This window comes from Ursus americanus, chromosome 2 (genome assembly GCF_024610735.1).
Source record: "Ursus americanus isolate L20-20 chromosome 2, mUrsAme1.1.p, whole genome shotgun sequence".
NCBI lineage: Eukaryota > Metazoa > Chordata > Mammalia > Carnivora > Ursidae > Ursus > Ursus americanus.
In genome coordinates this window covers 24,511,990-24,529,060 of record NC_142128.1, presented here as the reverse complement: position 1 = coordinate 24,529,060, position 17,071 = coordinate 24,511,990, and the positions used below count along the sequence as shown (strand labels likewise).

General features: G+C 39.4%; 1 protein-coding gene across 4 annotated transcripts in view; it reads left to right on the top strand.

Moving 5' to 3' along the window:
* Positions 1–17,071, top strand: part of LOC148110519 (acyl-coenzyme A synthetase ACSM3, mitochondrial-like) — a 33,496-nt gene that overhangs the window by 2,374 nt on the left and 14,051 nt on the right. For 2 of the 4 annotated variants that reach the window (XM_087865725.1, XM_087865724.1), the window contains exons 2-9: positions 2,975–3,244; positions 3,783–3,993; positions 8,820–9,027; positions 11,249–11,392; positions 11,508–11,664; positions 11,940–12,019; positions 13,288–13,411; positions 14,349–14,429. In XM_087865725.1, the coding sequence (XP_087721851.1) occupies positions 3,026–3,244; positions 3,783–3,993; positions 8,820–9,027; positions 11,249–11,392; positions 11,508–11,664; positions 11,940–12,019; positions 13,288–13,411; positions 14,349–14,429 (1,224 nt within the window). In that variant the 5' untranslated portion in view covers positions 2,975–3,025. Of the gene's footprint in view, positions 1–2,974; positions 3,245–3,782; positions 3,994–8,819; positions 9,028–11,248; positions 11,393–11,507; positions 11,665–11,939; positions 12,020–13,287; positions 13,412–14,348; positions 14,434–17,071 lie in introns of all 4 variants that reach the window. The other 2 variants (XM_087865727.1, XM_087865726.1) reach the window with 2 other exon arrangements.

Sequence of the window (17,071 nt, the reverse complement as noted above, 5' to 3'; positions counted from 1 at the left end):
CGTTTAGGAACAGTGCAGGTAGTCATATAAATCTGGTTAAGCAACAGAGGCACTTCTCAGGTCTACTATAACCCTGAGCTGTTGAAAGAAACCATATACAAAGTTCTCCCTTCTGAAAACATCATTTATTCATTCAACAAATAAGCACATACTGTGGGCCAAACACTATGTTATTTCCCAGGGATAGTACCATGAACATAACAGACAAAACACCCACCCAAGTAAAACCTACACTCTAGCACCAAAGATCAGCAAAGTATAGCCCATGAGTTAAATCCAGCCCTCTATCTGTTTTTATACAGGCTGCAAACCAAGAATGGTTTTTATTTTACATTTTCAAATATTTCAAAAAGCCAAAAGAGGAATACTAATTCATGACATATGAAAATTACACATGGGGCACCTGGGTGGCACAGTCAGTTGAACGTCCAACTCTTGGTTTCGGCTCAGGTCATGATCTCAGGGTCAAGAGATAGAGCATGTGTGAGGCTCCACCCACAGTGGGGAGTATGCTTGAGATTCTCCCTCTCCCTCTCCTTTTGGCCCTCCCCCTGTGCGCTCTCTCTCTCTCTCTCTCTCTCAAATAAATCTTAAAAAAAAAAAAATTACATGAAGTTCAAGTTTCAGTATCCATAAATAGGTTTTGTTTGGAACACAGCCATGCCCATTTAGTCATGTATTATCTGTCAATGGCTGCTCTCTCAACCAGAGTTGAGGTAAGCAGTTGCCACAGAGACTATACGGCCCACAAAGCCATATTTACTATCTGGACCTTTACAGAAAAATTTTGCCAACGACACCATCATAAGCACTTTGCATGCATTATCTCATTTAATCTTCAGGACAATTCTCTGATAGACGTTTTATTAGTCATTACATTGGTAAAATGGGAAACGAGGGTCTGAGAATGTGCATTTCTAACCAGCTTCCAGATGATGGTGATCTGCTGGCTCACAGATCCCCATCTCTGGATCAGTGATTCTCAACTTTCATTGACATTAGCATCCTCTGAGGAAATTTTTAAAAATATGATGCCCTGGCCTCCCACCCTCAGAGATTCTGATTTAATTGGTCTAAGCCCCGGGCATTGGTTTAAAAAAAAAAAAAACAAAAAAAAAACAAAAAAAAAAAACAACTTTCCTGGTAATTCAAAGGTACAGCCAGGGTTAAGAATCACTGCTCTACTGAATCGAGAACATTGAAATGGGAATCCAAAGATATGAGTTCTAGTTCTAACTCTGACATGACCTATTGAAGCGAGCTGCTTCCCTCTCTGGGGCCCTATTTTCTTTGCAGGTGAAAAATAAGGAGCTCAAACCAGATGATCTCAGAGGGCTCACGCTCAGTGACTTGTCAGGTCCTCACATAAAGAGGTGGGCAGGTCAGAAGTACCGGGGTCTCCCAGTGTATTGGGTGCAGCAACACGATGCCCAAACACCAGGCCCATTTAGGATAAAACTCATGGGTGACATCCATTATTTGGCAACGCATCAATATCAATATAGAAACTCTTCCACACAGCCATGCTGCCTTACATACTACACAGAGTTGCAGTTAAAAATGATTTAATGATAGGGTGCCTGGGTGGCTCAGTCGGTTATGTGTCCCACTCTTGATTTCGACTTAGGTCATGATCTTAGGGTTGTGAGATCGAGCCCTGCATTAGGCTCCATGTGTGGAGACTGCTTAAGATTCTCTCTCTCCCTTTCCCTCTGCCCCTTCCCCTCCCTCTATAAAAAAAAAATGATTTAATGATTGTGAGAGTAGTATTTCATTGTAGGAAATTTGGAAAATTACAGAAAGTATGAAGAAGAGAACTCTATAATCTTTAGAACCATGTTTTTAACAACCTTGTTTATGAGACCTCAGCCAAGTAAATGACATCATGATCAAATGATTTCCCACAGAAGCAGGGAGGGCTTTGTGGCCTGGAGGATCCTCCCCCACAAAAGTCCCAAAGGTTAAAGCCCTATTTTGACATCTCTGGTAAATGCAGCTCCAAGTCTGGACTCGAAGGTTGTGTGGGCTCCTATTGGGAGCATGGGAACCACAGCCTATAAACTAAATGATTTTTGACAGTTCTTTCATGCCTAATTGGTACTCAGTTACTCTATTAATTCACTGTGGATTACCCACTGTGGAAATTTCTCCTTAACATGTCTGTATGACTTTTGAAATGCAGGTGAAAGAGATTAGATATCTTTGCTTTCACTGAGAGTAACTGGGTGACCCAGATCTTTACTTCTTTAGAAATGCATAGGGGAAACAACAGCATGTAGTACATAGTCAGGAAAATGGGCTGGGACCAGACAGTTCTAGGTTCAAATCCAACCAATGCCTTTGTTGTGGACTGAATGTTTGTGTCTCCCTCCAAATTTATATGTTGAAACCCTAATCCCCAAAATGTCATGGTATTTGGAGGTGGGGTCTTTGGGAGGTAATTAGGTTTAGATGAGGTCATAGTGTGAGGCCCCAATGATGAGATTAGTATTCTAATAGAAGGGGAAGAGAAACCAGGACTCCCACATGAGGACATAGAGTAGTCATCTGCAAGTCAGGAACAGAGCCCATATCGGGGAACTGAATTGGCTAGCACTTGGTCTTGGACTTCCCAGCCTCCGGAACAGTGAGAAATAAATGTCTGTTGTTGAAGCCATCCTGTCTATAGTATTTTGTTATGGTGGCTGGAGTTCACTAAGACAGTCTCTTATTAGTCATTTTCTCCTTCTGTAAACAGAGATGATAATATCCACTTCACAGAGTTACTCTGAAGATTTAGTGATAATTTGTATGTAAGTAAAGCACTGAATACAGTGTTCAAAACATATTGAGTGCTCAGAGAATGGCACTTGTATGATGATTATAAAGAATAATAATAATAATAATAATAATAATAATAATAAAACTTAGCTACTTTGGGGTCAGGCTACCTTTAGGACAGAGACAAATGTATGTCCTTTTGCTTGTCTTTTAGATGGATTGGTTTCTGTGGAAATCCTGAGTGCTAACACATCCAGCAAGACTGATGCTAGCTCTTGTCACCATGGAGACATTACTTCGTGCCAGGTGTTTTTGGCGCCTAGCAAGCCCTGGTTCTATGACAGTACTACATAAAGATTATAGAACAGTGCCCCCTCAGAACTTTTCCAACTACGAATCCATGAAACAGGAATTCAAACTGGAGATTCCAGAGTATTTTAACTTTGCTAAAGATGTCCTGGACCAATGGACCAATATGGAAAAGGTATGGAGCAAGGGCCAGTCCAACTGCAGTTTCTCAGATGGAAGTGATTTTTGCCCCCAGGGCAAATGTCTGCAAACAATTTTGGCCGGGGATGCTGCTATGTATCCTCTAATACACAGGACAGTCCCCCATAGCAAAGAATTATCTGGCTCAACATGTTAATGGTTCCATAGTTGAGAAAGCCTGGGTTATAAAAATGTATGATTATAGGTTAACTTCTTTAAAAACCCAAAAAGTAGTAGTATGAAAGTCAGAAATGGTCAAAAATGGTAGGGAATGAGGCATAGACATAGCATTGAGAGAATATAAAGGGATGCAAGAATTCTAACTCTTTGGAAAAACAATGAGGCTAAATGAGAAATGACATGGCTCCCAACAGCTAAAAAATAAAGACCCCGGAGTTATTTTCAAATATCCCATGCGTGTCCTAACTAATGACCTGTGAATTTTCTTCTGAAAAAATATTCCACTGAATTCCACTTAAAATAGAATTAAGCTGCATAATGACCTTTAAATCATCTGGTCTGTCTTTCCTCAGGCTGGAAAGAGACTTTCCAATCCAGCCTTCTGGTGGATAAATGGAAATGGAGAAGAAGTGAGATGGAGTTTTGAGGAACTGGGATCTTTGTCTAGGAAATTTGCCAATATACTTACAGAAGCCTGTTCCCTGCAAAGAGGAGATCGAGTAATTGTGATTCTGCCCAAGATCCCAGAGTGGTGGCTTGCAAATGTAGCCTGTCTGAGAACAGGTTAGTAGTATTTGCAATCTGATTACATTTAAAGTAGGCTGGATGGGAGATCTTCCAAAACATCTAAGTAATCATGAGACATTTATTTGGGTAAATTATTTGAGGAACTGCACACAATATAGTATTATTCTCAGGAACCTTAGAAATGTGTTGGAAACATGCCATATCTTTTGACCTAAACTATGAGTTGCGTTTTTCATAATGAAATAGGTTTATTAACCAAATGCCAATCAACAATTGAATACCCTCATACCTACCACTTTTCTCTTCCTATAGACCCATGGTCATCTGAAACTCAGTGCAGCCACAAACTCAAAGTTCTTATTTCACACCTTTATTTCTCTCGTGGTCAATTGCCATTCATCTGATGCCCAAAGCAAGCAGCTGCTACTCCTCCTTCCAAATCAGTTCCTCCATCCTGTAAATTTGACTTCCTACATGTCCCCAGAGTCCCTCTTCTTCTCCAATCCCATTGCCATTGCCTTACTTCACGTTTACCATCTCCTGAATGGATTTGCCCAAAAGTCTCCCTAATTCTGATCTTGTGTGGGCCCACAACTTATTCCAATCCAATTCATCCTCAATATCTAGTTTTATTTCTAGAATGCACATTTTATCCTGTCAATATGCTGCTTGACATTATTTAATAACTCTCCATTGCCTACCAGGTAAAATCTGAGCTTCTTTAGGTGTATCATGGAAGGTCTGAGCTATCCTCCCTTCCTTGTTTTCATACTCTCTGCTCCAGCTATATCAAATGGTTTCCTATAAGGTTCACGATCTTTCTCATTTCCTGGATTCTGTGCACACTGTTTCCTGTGCTTGGAAAGCATTTCCCTCACATGTAACCACCTGGACAACCTCTATTAGATTTTTAGGTCTCAACTCTAATGTCACTTCTCAGGCAACCCCACCCTGACATCCCAATTCAGGTGCTTTCTTTTTTGACCTCCTCTAGAAAACATGTATGTATTTCTATGTTAACCTGTACTATATTATCTGAGTATATTATTTTTTTAAAATTTGGCATTCCCCTAGGACTTCGTATGTTTCTAAAAGCCAATGACTATGAGATAGCCATGTCTGTACCTCCAATTATTGGCATATCGTAAATGCTCAGTAAAATATTTGTTGAATTAATATCCCTACTGTTATAATCAATCATTATGTTGAATAAACATTCTTAATTCACCATAATTACTTGCATTTGAGAGTTACATGTTCTCATATCATATGTACCTATAAATTGTATACTGGAGTAGCAGAGCCCACTTTTAGAGTTTTATTTTAACAAAACGATAGCTTTCATGAATGCTGCTTAAGCTCACTTTCTTAGTAAAGGGGCAACATGTTGGACTGCCAGGACCAGAAATCCATTCATATTAGTTCAATAAGGAAGGAGAATTATTGAACGTCTACTGAAGAATCTACAGGGGAAAAAAAAGTGCAGACAGAGCAACTGGCTTCCTTCTCTATTTCTTTTGCTCTGAAGCCATAGGGCCTCTTGTCTCTGTCTCTCTTAAGCATCTGTTCCTTTGACTTTCTGCTGACACATGATTTCTTTGCTCCCCTTCATTTTGACTGACACATGGCTTGGTTTGCTACACAGATACCTTGGGCCCTAATTTTGTATGTCCCAATCCACTGAGTCTCTTAAATTAAATACTTGAGGCAGAATCTGACTGGCACGGCTTGGGTTAGGCTAGTCAGAAGTGGTCAGAGGCAGGTTCATTTGATAAAAAACATGGTCACTGGGGCTGCAGAAAGGAAGGCAGATTCTCTTAGATGGGAGAAAGAAAGGGAGAGAGTAAATGGTAAATCTAATATACTAACAATGCTGAAAATAAGCATTATCTACCACCTAGAGGGATGGGTGGATGGGCTAGGCTTTCAAATCCTGTTGCCAAATTGAATTATGAAAGTTACTTCTTTTGTCCACCAAACAAACTCCTGGAAAAACTTTGTCTTTTCATGTAGATCTGTTAACAGGGAGAGAAGGGGCTACTAGTGCCAGTCTTTTGACCCTTCATGCAAATGTATATGTTGGTAATATCATTTTGTACACCCTGTATTATCAACATGGTAATGAGAGGCCTCCCCCAAGATTTCAAGTAACATTTTAGAATGGAAAAAATTGACAAGGCAAGAAACAACAAATGTTGGAGAGGATGTGGAGAAAGGGGATCCCTCCTACATTGTTGGTGGGAATGCAAGTTGGTACAGCCACTCTGGAAAACAGTGTGGAGGTCCCTTAAGAAGTTAAAAATTGAGCTATCCTATGACCCAGCCATTGCACTACTGGGTATTTACCCCAAAGATACAGACGTAGTGAAGAGAAGGGCCATATGCACCCCAATGTTCATAGCAACATTGTCCACAATAGCCAAATCATGGGAGGAACCGAGATGCCCTTCAACAGATGACTGGATTAAGAAGTTGTGGTCCATATATACAATGGAATATTACTCAGCTATCAGAAAGAACGAGTTCTAAACATTTGCTGCAACATGGACGGCACTGGAGCAGATAATGCTAAGTGAAATAAGTCAAGCAGAGAAAGACAATTATCTTATGATTTCTCTCATCTATGGAACATAAGAACTAGGAAGATCGGTAGGGGAAGAAAGGGATAAAGAAAGGGGGATAATCAGAAGGGGGAATGAAGCATGAGAGACTATGGACTCTGAGAAACAAACTGAGGCCTTCAGAGGGGAGGGGGGTGGGGGAATGGGATAGACTGGTGATGGGTATTAAGGAGGGCACGTATTGCATGGAGCACTGGGAGTTATACGCAAACAATGAATCATGGAACACTACATCAAAAGCTAATGATGTACTGTATGGTGACTAACATATCATAATAATAAAAAAAAGTAACATTTTGCTACTTGGCAAGAAACTATGTAATGCTTCCCTAAATGATTAATTTGGACAGGAAGTAATTTTAATAGGTAAGACTGATCACTATTAATAGGTTCTTTTATTTTTTATTTTTATTTTTTTTTAAAGATTTTATTTATTTTTTTGACAGAGAAAGAGACAGCCAGAGAGAGAGGGAACACAGGCAGGGGGAGTGGGAGAGGAAGAAGCAGGCTCCCAGCAGAGAAGCCTGATGTGGGGCTCGATCCCAGGACTCTGGGATCACGCCCTGAGCTGAAGGCAGACGGTTAATGACTGAGCCACCCAGGCACCCCTATTAATAGGTTCTTTTAAAGATAGGGTATGAATAATATATTAGCAGAAATTAATTATCTAAGGGTGATGTGTTTAAATAAAGTGCTTCTACTAGGCATGAAATGCTGGCAGTGGGCTTGTTCTTAGAGAGTGCCTCTAAATTATAGAAAACTGTTAAGCCATGGTAGGCTAATTACTTATTCCCAGATGGAACATCGCTAAGGAATAACCATTGGAATTAAGGACTATAAACATTGCTGCATTGCCTGATTAGAAAAGAAAGATATTCTGAAAACTTTGTGTTTTGGTCCTGGTTGTCTGTTTCTTGAAGAACTCCACTGGAGGGGGTTATCCTTCCCCAGATGGAAAGACAAGCCAGTGTCCAGGGATGACCAGGTATGTGTTCTTCAATCTTCTTTTCCTGAATTGTGAAGTGCATACCTTCCACCCTCTCTTTAGGGTCTGGACTTAACAATGGTAGAGCCCTAATGATGTACTGTATGGTGACTAATGTAACATAATAAAATTAAAAAAAAAAAAAAGAGTGGTAGAGCCCGAGATATAGATATGGACACATATAACTATAGAGATACATATTCTTGAAAGTCCATTAATCCTTTGAGAAAATAATAGCTAAAATTTATTCAGCCTCTTTACACATTTTAACTCATTTACTCCTCATTAATCTTATAGAATCCCCAATATACAGATGCAGAACCTGAGACTCATGGAGATAAAGTGGCTTGTCCAAGGCGAAGCTATAAGACTGTTTGGCTCCAGGACAGACTCTTTTTTTTTTTTTTTTTTAAAGATTTTATTTATTTATGTGACAGAGAGACAGCCAGCGAGAGAGGGAACACAGCAGGGGGAGTGGGAGAGGAAGAAGCAGGCTCACAGCGGAGGAGCCTGATGTGGGACTCGATCCCGGTACGCCAGGATCACGCCCTGAGCCGAAGGCAGACGCTTTAACGACTGCACTACCCAGGCGCCCCCAGGACAGACTCTTAACCATTATACTACACTTACAGTATAATTTATGGCAGGGAGAAGTAGAAGCACAGAAAAGATGCATGACTCAATTGTTCCCTTTGGAAAGAAATCATACAACATTTATGTATGTTTTAAAAGGTGCTGGACTGAAGTAGTTAAGTGTGCAGCTCTGGGGTCAGGCTACAGGGTTCAATCACTGGACTGCCACTTTCCACTCCAGTGATCTTTGGCAAATTATTCATAGATTTTATGGTTTTTTTTTTTTGGTAGGGATTAAATAAGTTAAAACATGCAAAACACTTAAGATAGCATCTAGCATTTAGCCAATAAATATTGGCTAATATTACTCTTCAATAAAAACTCTCTTCCAAAGAAATGAAAGGAAAAAAATACCTGTCTTCAAGCTGAATGTTATGAATGGTCTCCAGATAGAAGAAAATTATCCAGCATTTAACATGCTTTCATATTTGGTCAAAAGGGCCACAGATATTGAGATGCCTTGAAAGGCAAAAGCAGAATAATGAAAGGAAGGCAAATAGACAACTAGAATAGTAAACTCATTCTGGGACATTGAGAGTACACCTGAGCTCTCTATTCTACTGTAACTAATATGATAAAGAAAATCCTTCCTTCTAGACATCGTTTCTTTTCTGCTCCTTTAGGGACAGTTTTAATTCCAGGAACCACTCAGCTGACCCAGAAAGACATTCTCTACAGACTACAATCTTCGAAAGCAAAGTGCATTATCACCAACGAAGTTTTAGCCCCAGCAGTAGATGCTGTTGCGCCTAAATGTGACAATCTGCGCTCCAAGCTAATTGTGTCTCAGAACCCCAAAGATGGGTGCGGGAACCTCAAGGAGATGATGAAGTGAGTAGTCATAACTGTTGTAAACAGCTTTCCCAAAAGAAAGGCAACATTGAAAAGATATTCAACCCAGAAGTGATCAGAAAAATGAAAATTAAAACAAGGCAAAGGGAACAACTGGTGATTATTACTGCACTAATCACCTGCAAAGCTCTGAGGCAGGAAGGAGTTTGGAGTGGTTTTTGTATGTTAGGATTTTTTTTTTTTTAAGATTTTATTTATTTATTCGACAGAGACAGAGACAGCCAGCGAGAGAGGGAACACAAGCAGGGGGAGTGGGAGAGGAAGAAGCAGGCTCATAGCAGAGGAGCCTGACGTGGGGCTCGATCCCATAACGCCGGGATCACGCCCTGAGCCGAAGGCAGAAGCTTAACCGCTGTGCCACCCAGGCGCCCCTGTATGTTAGGATCTTGAAGGAAGTAGGCCCTGAGATAGATATTAGTTGTGTAAGAAGTTTATTAAGGATTTGTCCTGGGGTCAACACCCGTGAAAAAAGGGGAAGGATGTGGCATTGGGCAAAAGAAGAAATTCATCTGCCATGCACTCCCAGAAAAACCTTCAGCTAATCCACTAGGACCTCTGGGGCTTGGATAGTCTTTCAAAGCTGTTCTCAGATAAAGCAAAAGGTCCTGGCCTTTATATATCCTTACTGATCCATAACTGAGTGTGGGCTTTCCCTAGAAGGAGGGGTGACCTTGAGCGAGGCAGCTCTCTTCAGCCAAAGCAATCTCCAAATACGGCTCCCAGCACCTGAGGGGAGTAAGTCCTTTGTTCCGGCAGCAGGATCTAAGAGGGGCATTCACAGCACCAACCACAGAACTGTTATCATCTCCCAGAGAAACTGATCATAATCAATTCTTATGTGTAGGCTACATCATTTCCTTGCAGATAGCAACACTTCAGGTTATAAATAAGAAGAACACTTAATGTTAATGGATGCAATTATAAAACTAAGTTACACTGATGTTCAGCCCCTGCTATGGAATGCTTCCAGGGGTCACTTAGCACTCTTGCCAGGTATTGGTTCTACCTTAGCTTTAGGTTGGCAGCCAGTTTCCTCTCTAGAATGAGCTTCCCACCTTTACTCAAGGATTTGGGAGCATATCTGCAACTACAGACTTATTCCTACCTCCTCCAAAAGAGCTAACATTTATTGAGCTCTTACCGAAAGCCAAGTACATTCTAATTAAAAATGTTATAATTGCAACTTGGGTAACATTTATATGGCATTCGTTATGTGCCAAAAACTGTCCCAAGCATTTCACACATATTAACTCATTTACATGTCACAATAACCTAAGAAGCGGGTACTACAGTAATACAGATGAATAAGGTCAAATGCTAGGATCTGGCAGAGCTGGGTTTCAAACCCAGGGAGTCTGGCACCTGAGCTCACGCTCCTAACTGCTATGTTTACTGCCTCTGATGGTGAGAGATTGGTATGATAACCTCGCCTTAGGCTTCTATCTACAATAGAAGTGATAGGTACCCAGCTATAGGTACTATTTTTAAGGAAGAAAATTATGGAATCATACACTAAACACTTAGTCTAGCTTTATTAGACTTTTAAAACAGCTTTTCTATAATTCTTGTGGCCTGGATGTTTTGAATTCTAATGTTTCATTCTCAGCCCAATACTCCCAGATAAAATCTCTATGCTTCTTAGGCACTGTGTGTGCGGAATTCACTGCCTCTCAAGTGCCCTAATGTATGACCTATTAGCAGCCCAGTTATCCTTTGGAACTACAGCTGATTCTTAAACAATGTGGGAATTACCAACCTGCCTTATACCATTATCCATGACTTCTATTCACATATTTACTCTCTTAAAAAAAAAAAATCACTTGAAAACATCCACAGTAACAGGGAAGGAGGAGTTCTCACATAGCCTTGATTCTAAGATCACAGACTCCTCATTCTGCTGACGGAATGATAAACCACTGGAGTTTTTAAAAATGCTTCAGCTCTTCTTCATCATACAATAAAAAGCTATGAAACCAACTATTATAAATGGGCTTTGATGATAAAATTTAGTGTAATTCCAGAAAGCACCTATGAAGATGGAGAAAGAGATGACTTTTACCTTGGAATTCAACCCAAGTCCCTGGGGCCTGAGCCATGAGGTGAAGATGTCCGAGTAGATGGTTTCTTGAATTCTCTTCTGGGGTAACAGTTTATGACGCCACATGCAATGGGCAGAATCATTGTAGTTCTTCCTTTGTAGACACGCCAGTGACAACCACACCTGTGTGAAGACAAAACATGATGAGATGATGGCCATTTACTTTACCAGTGGAACAAGCGGATCTCCTAAAATGACGGGACACACGCATAGCAGTTTTGGTTTAGGATTATCTGTAAATGGAAGGTAACTTCGCAGAACTCCAGCTTGACATGTCAAAACTACAAAGGGGATGATTCGTTTATTGGTCTTATAAATGTGTTTTCCTTGTACATATCATGACTATTCTTTGTTTTCCCAGGTACTGGCTGGATTTGACTCCTTCAGATGTGATGTGGAATACCTCAGACACAGGCTGGGCGAAGTCTGCATGGAGTAGCGTCTTTTCTCCATGGATCCAGGGAGCATGTGTATTTGCACATTATTTGCCACGTTTTGAGCCAACTTCCATCCTGCAAGTAAGGCAGATCACAAGAGGTCACCATTTAGGAATGCTTTAGCAGCATCCCTGATAGGACTGATGAACAAAGTAACCTGCAGAAATCAGAGTAGCCAAAGTGATTTAAGATATTTCACATCTGGAAAGTCAATTATCCTGAAAAGACATACAGAAGAAAGGTGTGAATGCATTTATGTTAGAATAAACAACGTTTAAGTTGTGCTGTGCCTACCATAAGCATTTAGGGACTTATTACAGTTGTAGGAAGACTAAGAGTTTACTTCTAAATTGCAGACCCTTTCCAAGTTTCCCATCACAGTCTTCTGTTCAGCACCAACTGCATACCGAATGCTTATACAGAATGATATGACCAGGTAAGAAAGGTTGGTAAAGAGGCACTTAGTGGGGGTAGGGGAAAGGAAGGGGAAGCCATAAAATAAAGGATCTTTCTGCCTAAAAACATAGTTCCACATTAGTAGGTATGGAATTTAACAATCTCTTGTCCCCCTTCTCCTTCTTGCTTTCATTCTTTAAGTCATAATTGTTACGTCCAGGGCAGGCTTCCCCAAGCAAGGAGAGGAAAGAGAAAGTTCAGCCATGGGTATACCCTTGAGCCCAGTGGTTATGGATAAAAAGGTGTTTAATCTTTTGGATGATGAATGTTACCTGAACTGAGGAACTACAGAAATGACCCCCTATTTGGAATCCTATCCCAGCAAATAGGAAAAAGGATATAAGTCTTTTGCTCTATTACTGATTCCATTTGAAAGAATGCATTGGTAAATATTTTTAAATTGCTAAAACTGAAATTTTTTTGAATAGGAAATACTTCATATGACATAAAATTCAATAGGCATATAAGAATATAGAGTGAAAGGTCTTCCTCCAAGCCTTATTCTCAGTCTCTGTTCTCCTTTTCCATGAAATCTGTGCAAACACAAGCCAATATGCCAGTATTCTCACCCTTTTAAAAACATTAATGGAAACATAACATGTTCACGGTTCTGCACCTTCCTTTTTTTGCCTAACAATACATCCTGGAACTGTGTGCTATCCAATTCTATCCAATAGGGTAACCACTTGCCACATGTAATTACTTAAATTTAATTTTAATTAATTAAAAATTCAGTTCCAAAGTTGCACTAGCCATGTTTCAAGCACTCAATAGCCACACAGGGCTAGAAGATACTGCAGTGGATAGTGCAGATAATAGAACACTTTGTGGCAAAAATTTCTATTGGACAGCACTGTCTAGGAGCTCCCTTATTCTTTCTTTTTTTTTTTTTTTTTACAGCTCTATAGTATACCATTGCATAAAATTCCACAGTCAATTTAACCATATAATTGATAAATTTTTAATCACTGATTTAAAATGTTATCATGCAGCACCTTCCCTGAGGATGACATGGCTTTTTTTTTTTTTTTTGCAACAGATCACACACTCCCAAAAAATAAAAGTGGAAAAAAATGGATGTCTTGGGGGTCATTTTATGATGTTAGAATTGTTTGTTGATTTTGTATTGGAGAGGGGAGAAAGGAGGGAACTAAAACACACTCTATGTTGAATTTCATTAGAAATAACTCTGATTTTCATTCCTCCCCATTTTTTCTCCTAAATTTAACTTATCTGCTTTCTGAGAAGCTATAAGTTCAAAAGCTTAAAGCACTGTGTGAGTGCTGGCGAACCAATCAATCCTGAAGTGACTGAACAATGGAGAAAAAGGACGGGTCTGGATATCTATGAAGGATATGGACAGACTGAAACGGTATAGGACCTCATTGAAAAGACAGGGCTGGACTTGACTTAGCTGGATAAATAAAAACTGATAAATAAATGTAAATAACTGATAAATAAATTTTAAAATAAGTATTTATTATATCCTTATGATTATGTGAGGGATAGGGAAGTAGATGAGTGGTTAGAAGAATAGTCAGGAAAAAAAAAGTTGGGAGAGAAGCTAGTTGCAAAAAAGCTCTGTAACAGACAGTTATTTCACCATTCATTGAGAAAAGCCACTATAGAGCTGATCAGAGTGAGAGCATTAAAATATATTTTAAGTGAAAGAATCTATAGTGAAAGATTTCTCCTTACGTAAGAGGGAACTCTCTTAGTCAGGGCTGCCTCAAAAATGGAAAATGCTGAGTTACTTGAAATATTATAAGTTCACTAGATAACTCCTTGGCAAGAATACTCTAAAAAGGGTTATTTAAAGAGCTTGTAGAAATAAGAATAAGAAGAAATTCTAGAGGAAGTGAATAAACTACTAACAAAACTGGTTATTATGTAAGGAAAAGGAGGCATACAATAAAGCAGATAAGGGAAAGGCTGAAAGAAATTTTTCATAGTTTGCCTTTTTATAGTGCTTCTATTTATAAACCACGAGAATGTAGTACCTGGTTAAAATTAAAATTGACAGATGTATTAAATAGGAACAGCATAACAAGTATCATGCTAATATGGGTACAAATGTTTTCATAAATATGGATATTTTAGTAATTATCAATTTATTAAGTGTTATCACTTTACTATATGTATTTATTTAGTGTCTCTCTCTACATTTCACGAGAGCAGAAAATTTGTTTTATTTCGAGCCTCGGTCATCATCATAATGATGATCATCAATAAATATTTGTTTAATGAATGCATGGTAGATGAACAGAATTTTAAGCTACCTGTAACGTTACTTTCTCCTTCTGAACTAGGTGCTAATCTGTGGAAATTTTAAGGGAATGAAGATTAAGCCTGGCTCAATGGGAAAGCCGTCTCCTGCTTTTGATGTTAAGGTTTGCACATCTCCTTCTAGGAGAATATTTAACAACCCAATCTGTTTACCATTTACCCCACTGTGCCCTCCCCTACACTCCTACTTTTGGTGATGACTTCATGCTACTTCTATGATATTTTAATTTCCATGTAATGGAAATGGATTAGGGACATTAGTTTAATGGTCTCCATTTTTTTATTTTTTGCAAAGTAGTTTCTTGTGCCAAGCAGTTCTAGGCATTTTATAAATATCAATCTATTTGATTGCCAGAAAGAACCTGTGAGAGACATACCAATATAAGAACCATTTTACAATGGCTAAAGGGAAGTAGGAGACACAGGCTTCCAGTTATAGAATGAGTAAGTTGCAAAGATAAAAGATACAGCATAGGGATATAGTCAATGGTACTGTAATAGTATTGCATGGTGACAGAGGGTAGCTACACTTGTGGTGAGCATAATACACAAACTTGTTGAATCACTATGTCGTACACCTGAAACTAATATAACATTGTATGTCAACTGTACTTCAATAAAAAATTAAAGAACCATTTTATAGATGAGGCACAGAGAGGGAAAGAATTCACCAGAGGTCACACAGCTAGGAGCTACTAGTGCTGGGATTCAATCCCAAGCAATCTGGTTCCAATATCTGTACTCTTAACCACAACACCACATTGCCCTCTCTGATAAGGGAGGTCAAGACCTTCTAAGGGGTTCAAGTAGGCCAAAGGAAGGTACAGTTTACAGTAGCTGAAGTATTTTTTTCCTTCCCCAGCCCTTCCTGGCCATTTCCTGGCTCTCTGTAACCATGGCTGTTATTACCACCTGATCCCTAGGGAGCATCCTATTATCCCATCTGCACACTTAGTACAGGGTTAGAATTGTTCTCAGATCAGCAGACCCAAAGCTAGGTATAGCCAAAGGAACTTACACTAATACATAAGAGAAAACCACAGCATAGCAACAAAAACACAAAATGGATGAATTTACAGAATGGAGCGCTCAAAATCAAACCTAAATGAAGGGTAATTATAGATGAAATCAATGTTCCCAAGGTTTTCTGATCATAAGGATTACATGGACACTTGTTAAAAAATACTAATTTTCAGGCCCCTTCTAGGTGGGACCCTGAAATCTGTGTTTTAAACAAGCATCCCAGTTCTTATGATCAGGTAAGTTTGAGAAAGTTAGAGTAAGTTTGAAATGGATTGCTGATATCAGTGTATAGAATAAGCCAGATCTGAGTTCTTTCCCTCACTTTAACTTTGCTGAGAACCTTGTCTAAAGATGGGCTGGCCTGGTGGTTCAGGTCTGGCTCTGAGCTTCATGAGCTGAGTGTCTTTGGCTGAGTGTCTTTGGGGAAGTTATTAAAGTCTCAGTTTCCTGATTTGTAAAATAGGGAATAGGGTGACCAACTTGTCTCAGTTTGCCGGGGACTTACTTGGTTTTAGCATGGAAAGTCATACATCCCAGGGACATTCTCCTGCCTCAGTCCTGGGCAAACTGATGGTTGGTTGCCCTAATAATAATGGAACTGATACCATAGGTTTCTTGTGAGGATTAAATAAGATAATATCTCTAAAGAGCATAACAAAGTGCTCAGCACATAATAAAGGTCTAAAAGACAGGTGTCATTATTATCATTCATTTCTCCCTTGCATTCCCTTCCTTTGAAAAGCTTTTCTAAGAAGAGATGGTAGGGGAGCCCTGGTTACATTCTGTAAAGAGGCTTAACAATAGTTCATTGGTTTATAGGCTGCCTTAGGTTGGAGAAAGAAAAATTAGTAATTAAGCATTATCATGTCTGCATTATAAGTAATCAAGCTGGCATTTCACAAAGCTGTGTTCCTTTCTTCCCTCTTAATGACAATTCCCAATATGCATTGCTGTGAAGGTCTCACAGGTGCAGCTGTACTCAGAGCGATCCAACAGCAGTATCTCACCACCACCCCACTAATTCAAGCCCAGTGGTTTTCTGGGGCAATTATATTTGAATGCAGAAAGGGTGTGGCCAAGAGGAGAACTGCTCTGTCATGCATTCCCAGTTAGCATTACTACCTTCATTTTTCCCCAATCTTAAATTATAATAAAATACACATAAAATGTACCATCCTGACCATGTTTACGTGCATAGTTCGGTGGTATTAAATACATTCATAATATTGTGCAACTATTACCATGATTTATCTCCATAACTCTTTTCATCTTATAAAACTGAGACTCTGTATTTATTAAATAATAACTTCCCATTCCCCAATGCCCCTAACCCTGGCAACCACCATTCTACTTTCTACCTCTGCAACTACTATTTATAAGTACCTCATATTAAGTGGAATCAGTGTGTGTTTGTCTTTTTGTGACTGGCTAATCACACCTTAGCATAATGTCCTCAAGTTTCATCCATGCAGCATGTGTCAGAATTTCCTTTCTTTTTTAAGGCCGAATAATATCCCATTGTATGGCTATAACAAATTTTGCTTTTCCATTCATTTGTCGATGGGTGCTTGGGTTCTTTCCACATTTTAGCTATTGTGAATAGTGCTGTGATCAACATGGGTACACAAATATCTCCTCAAGACCATGCTTCTAATTCTTTTGGGTATATGCTCAGAAGTTGAAATGCTGGGGCGCCTGGGTGGCACAGCGGTTAAGCGTCTGC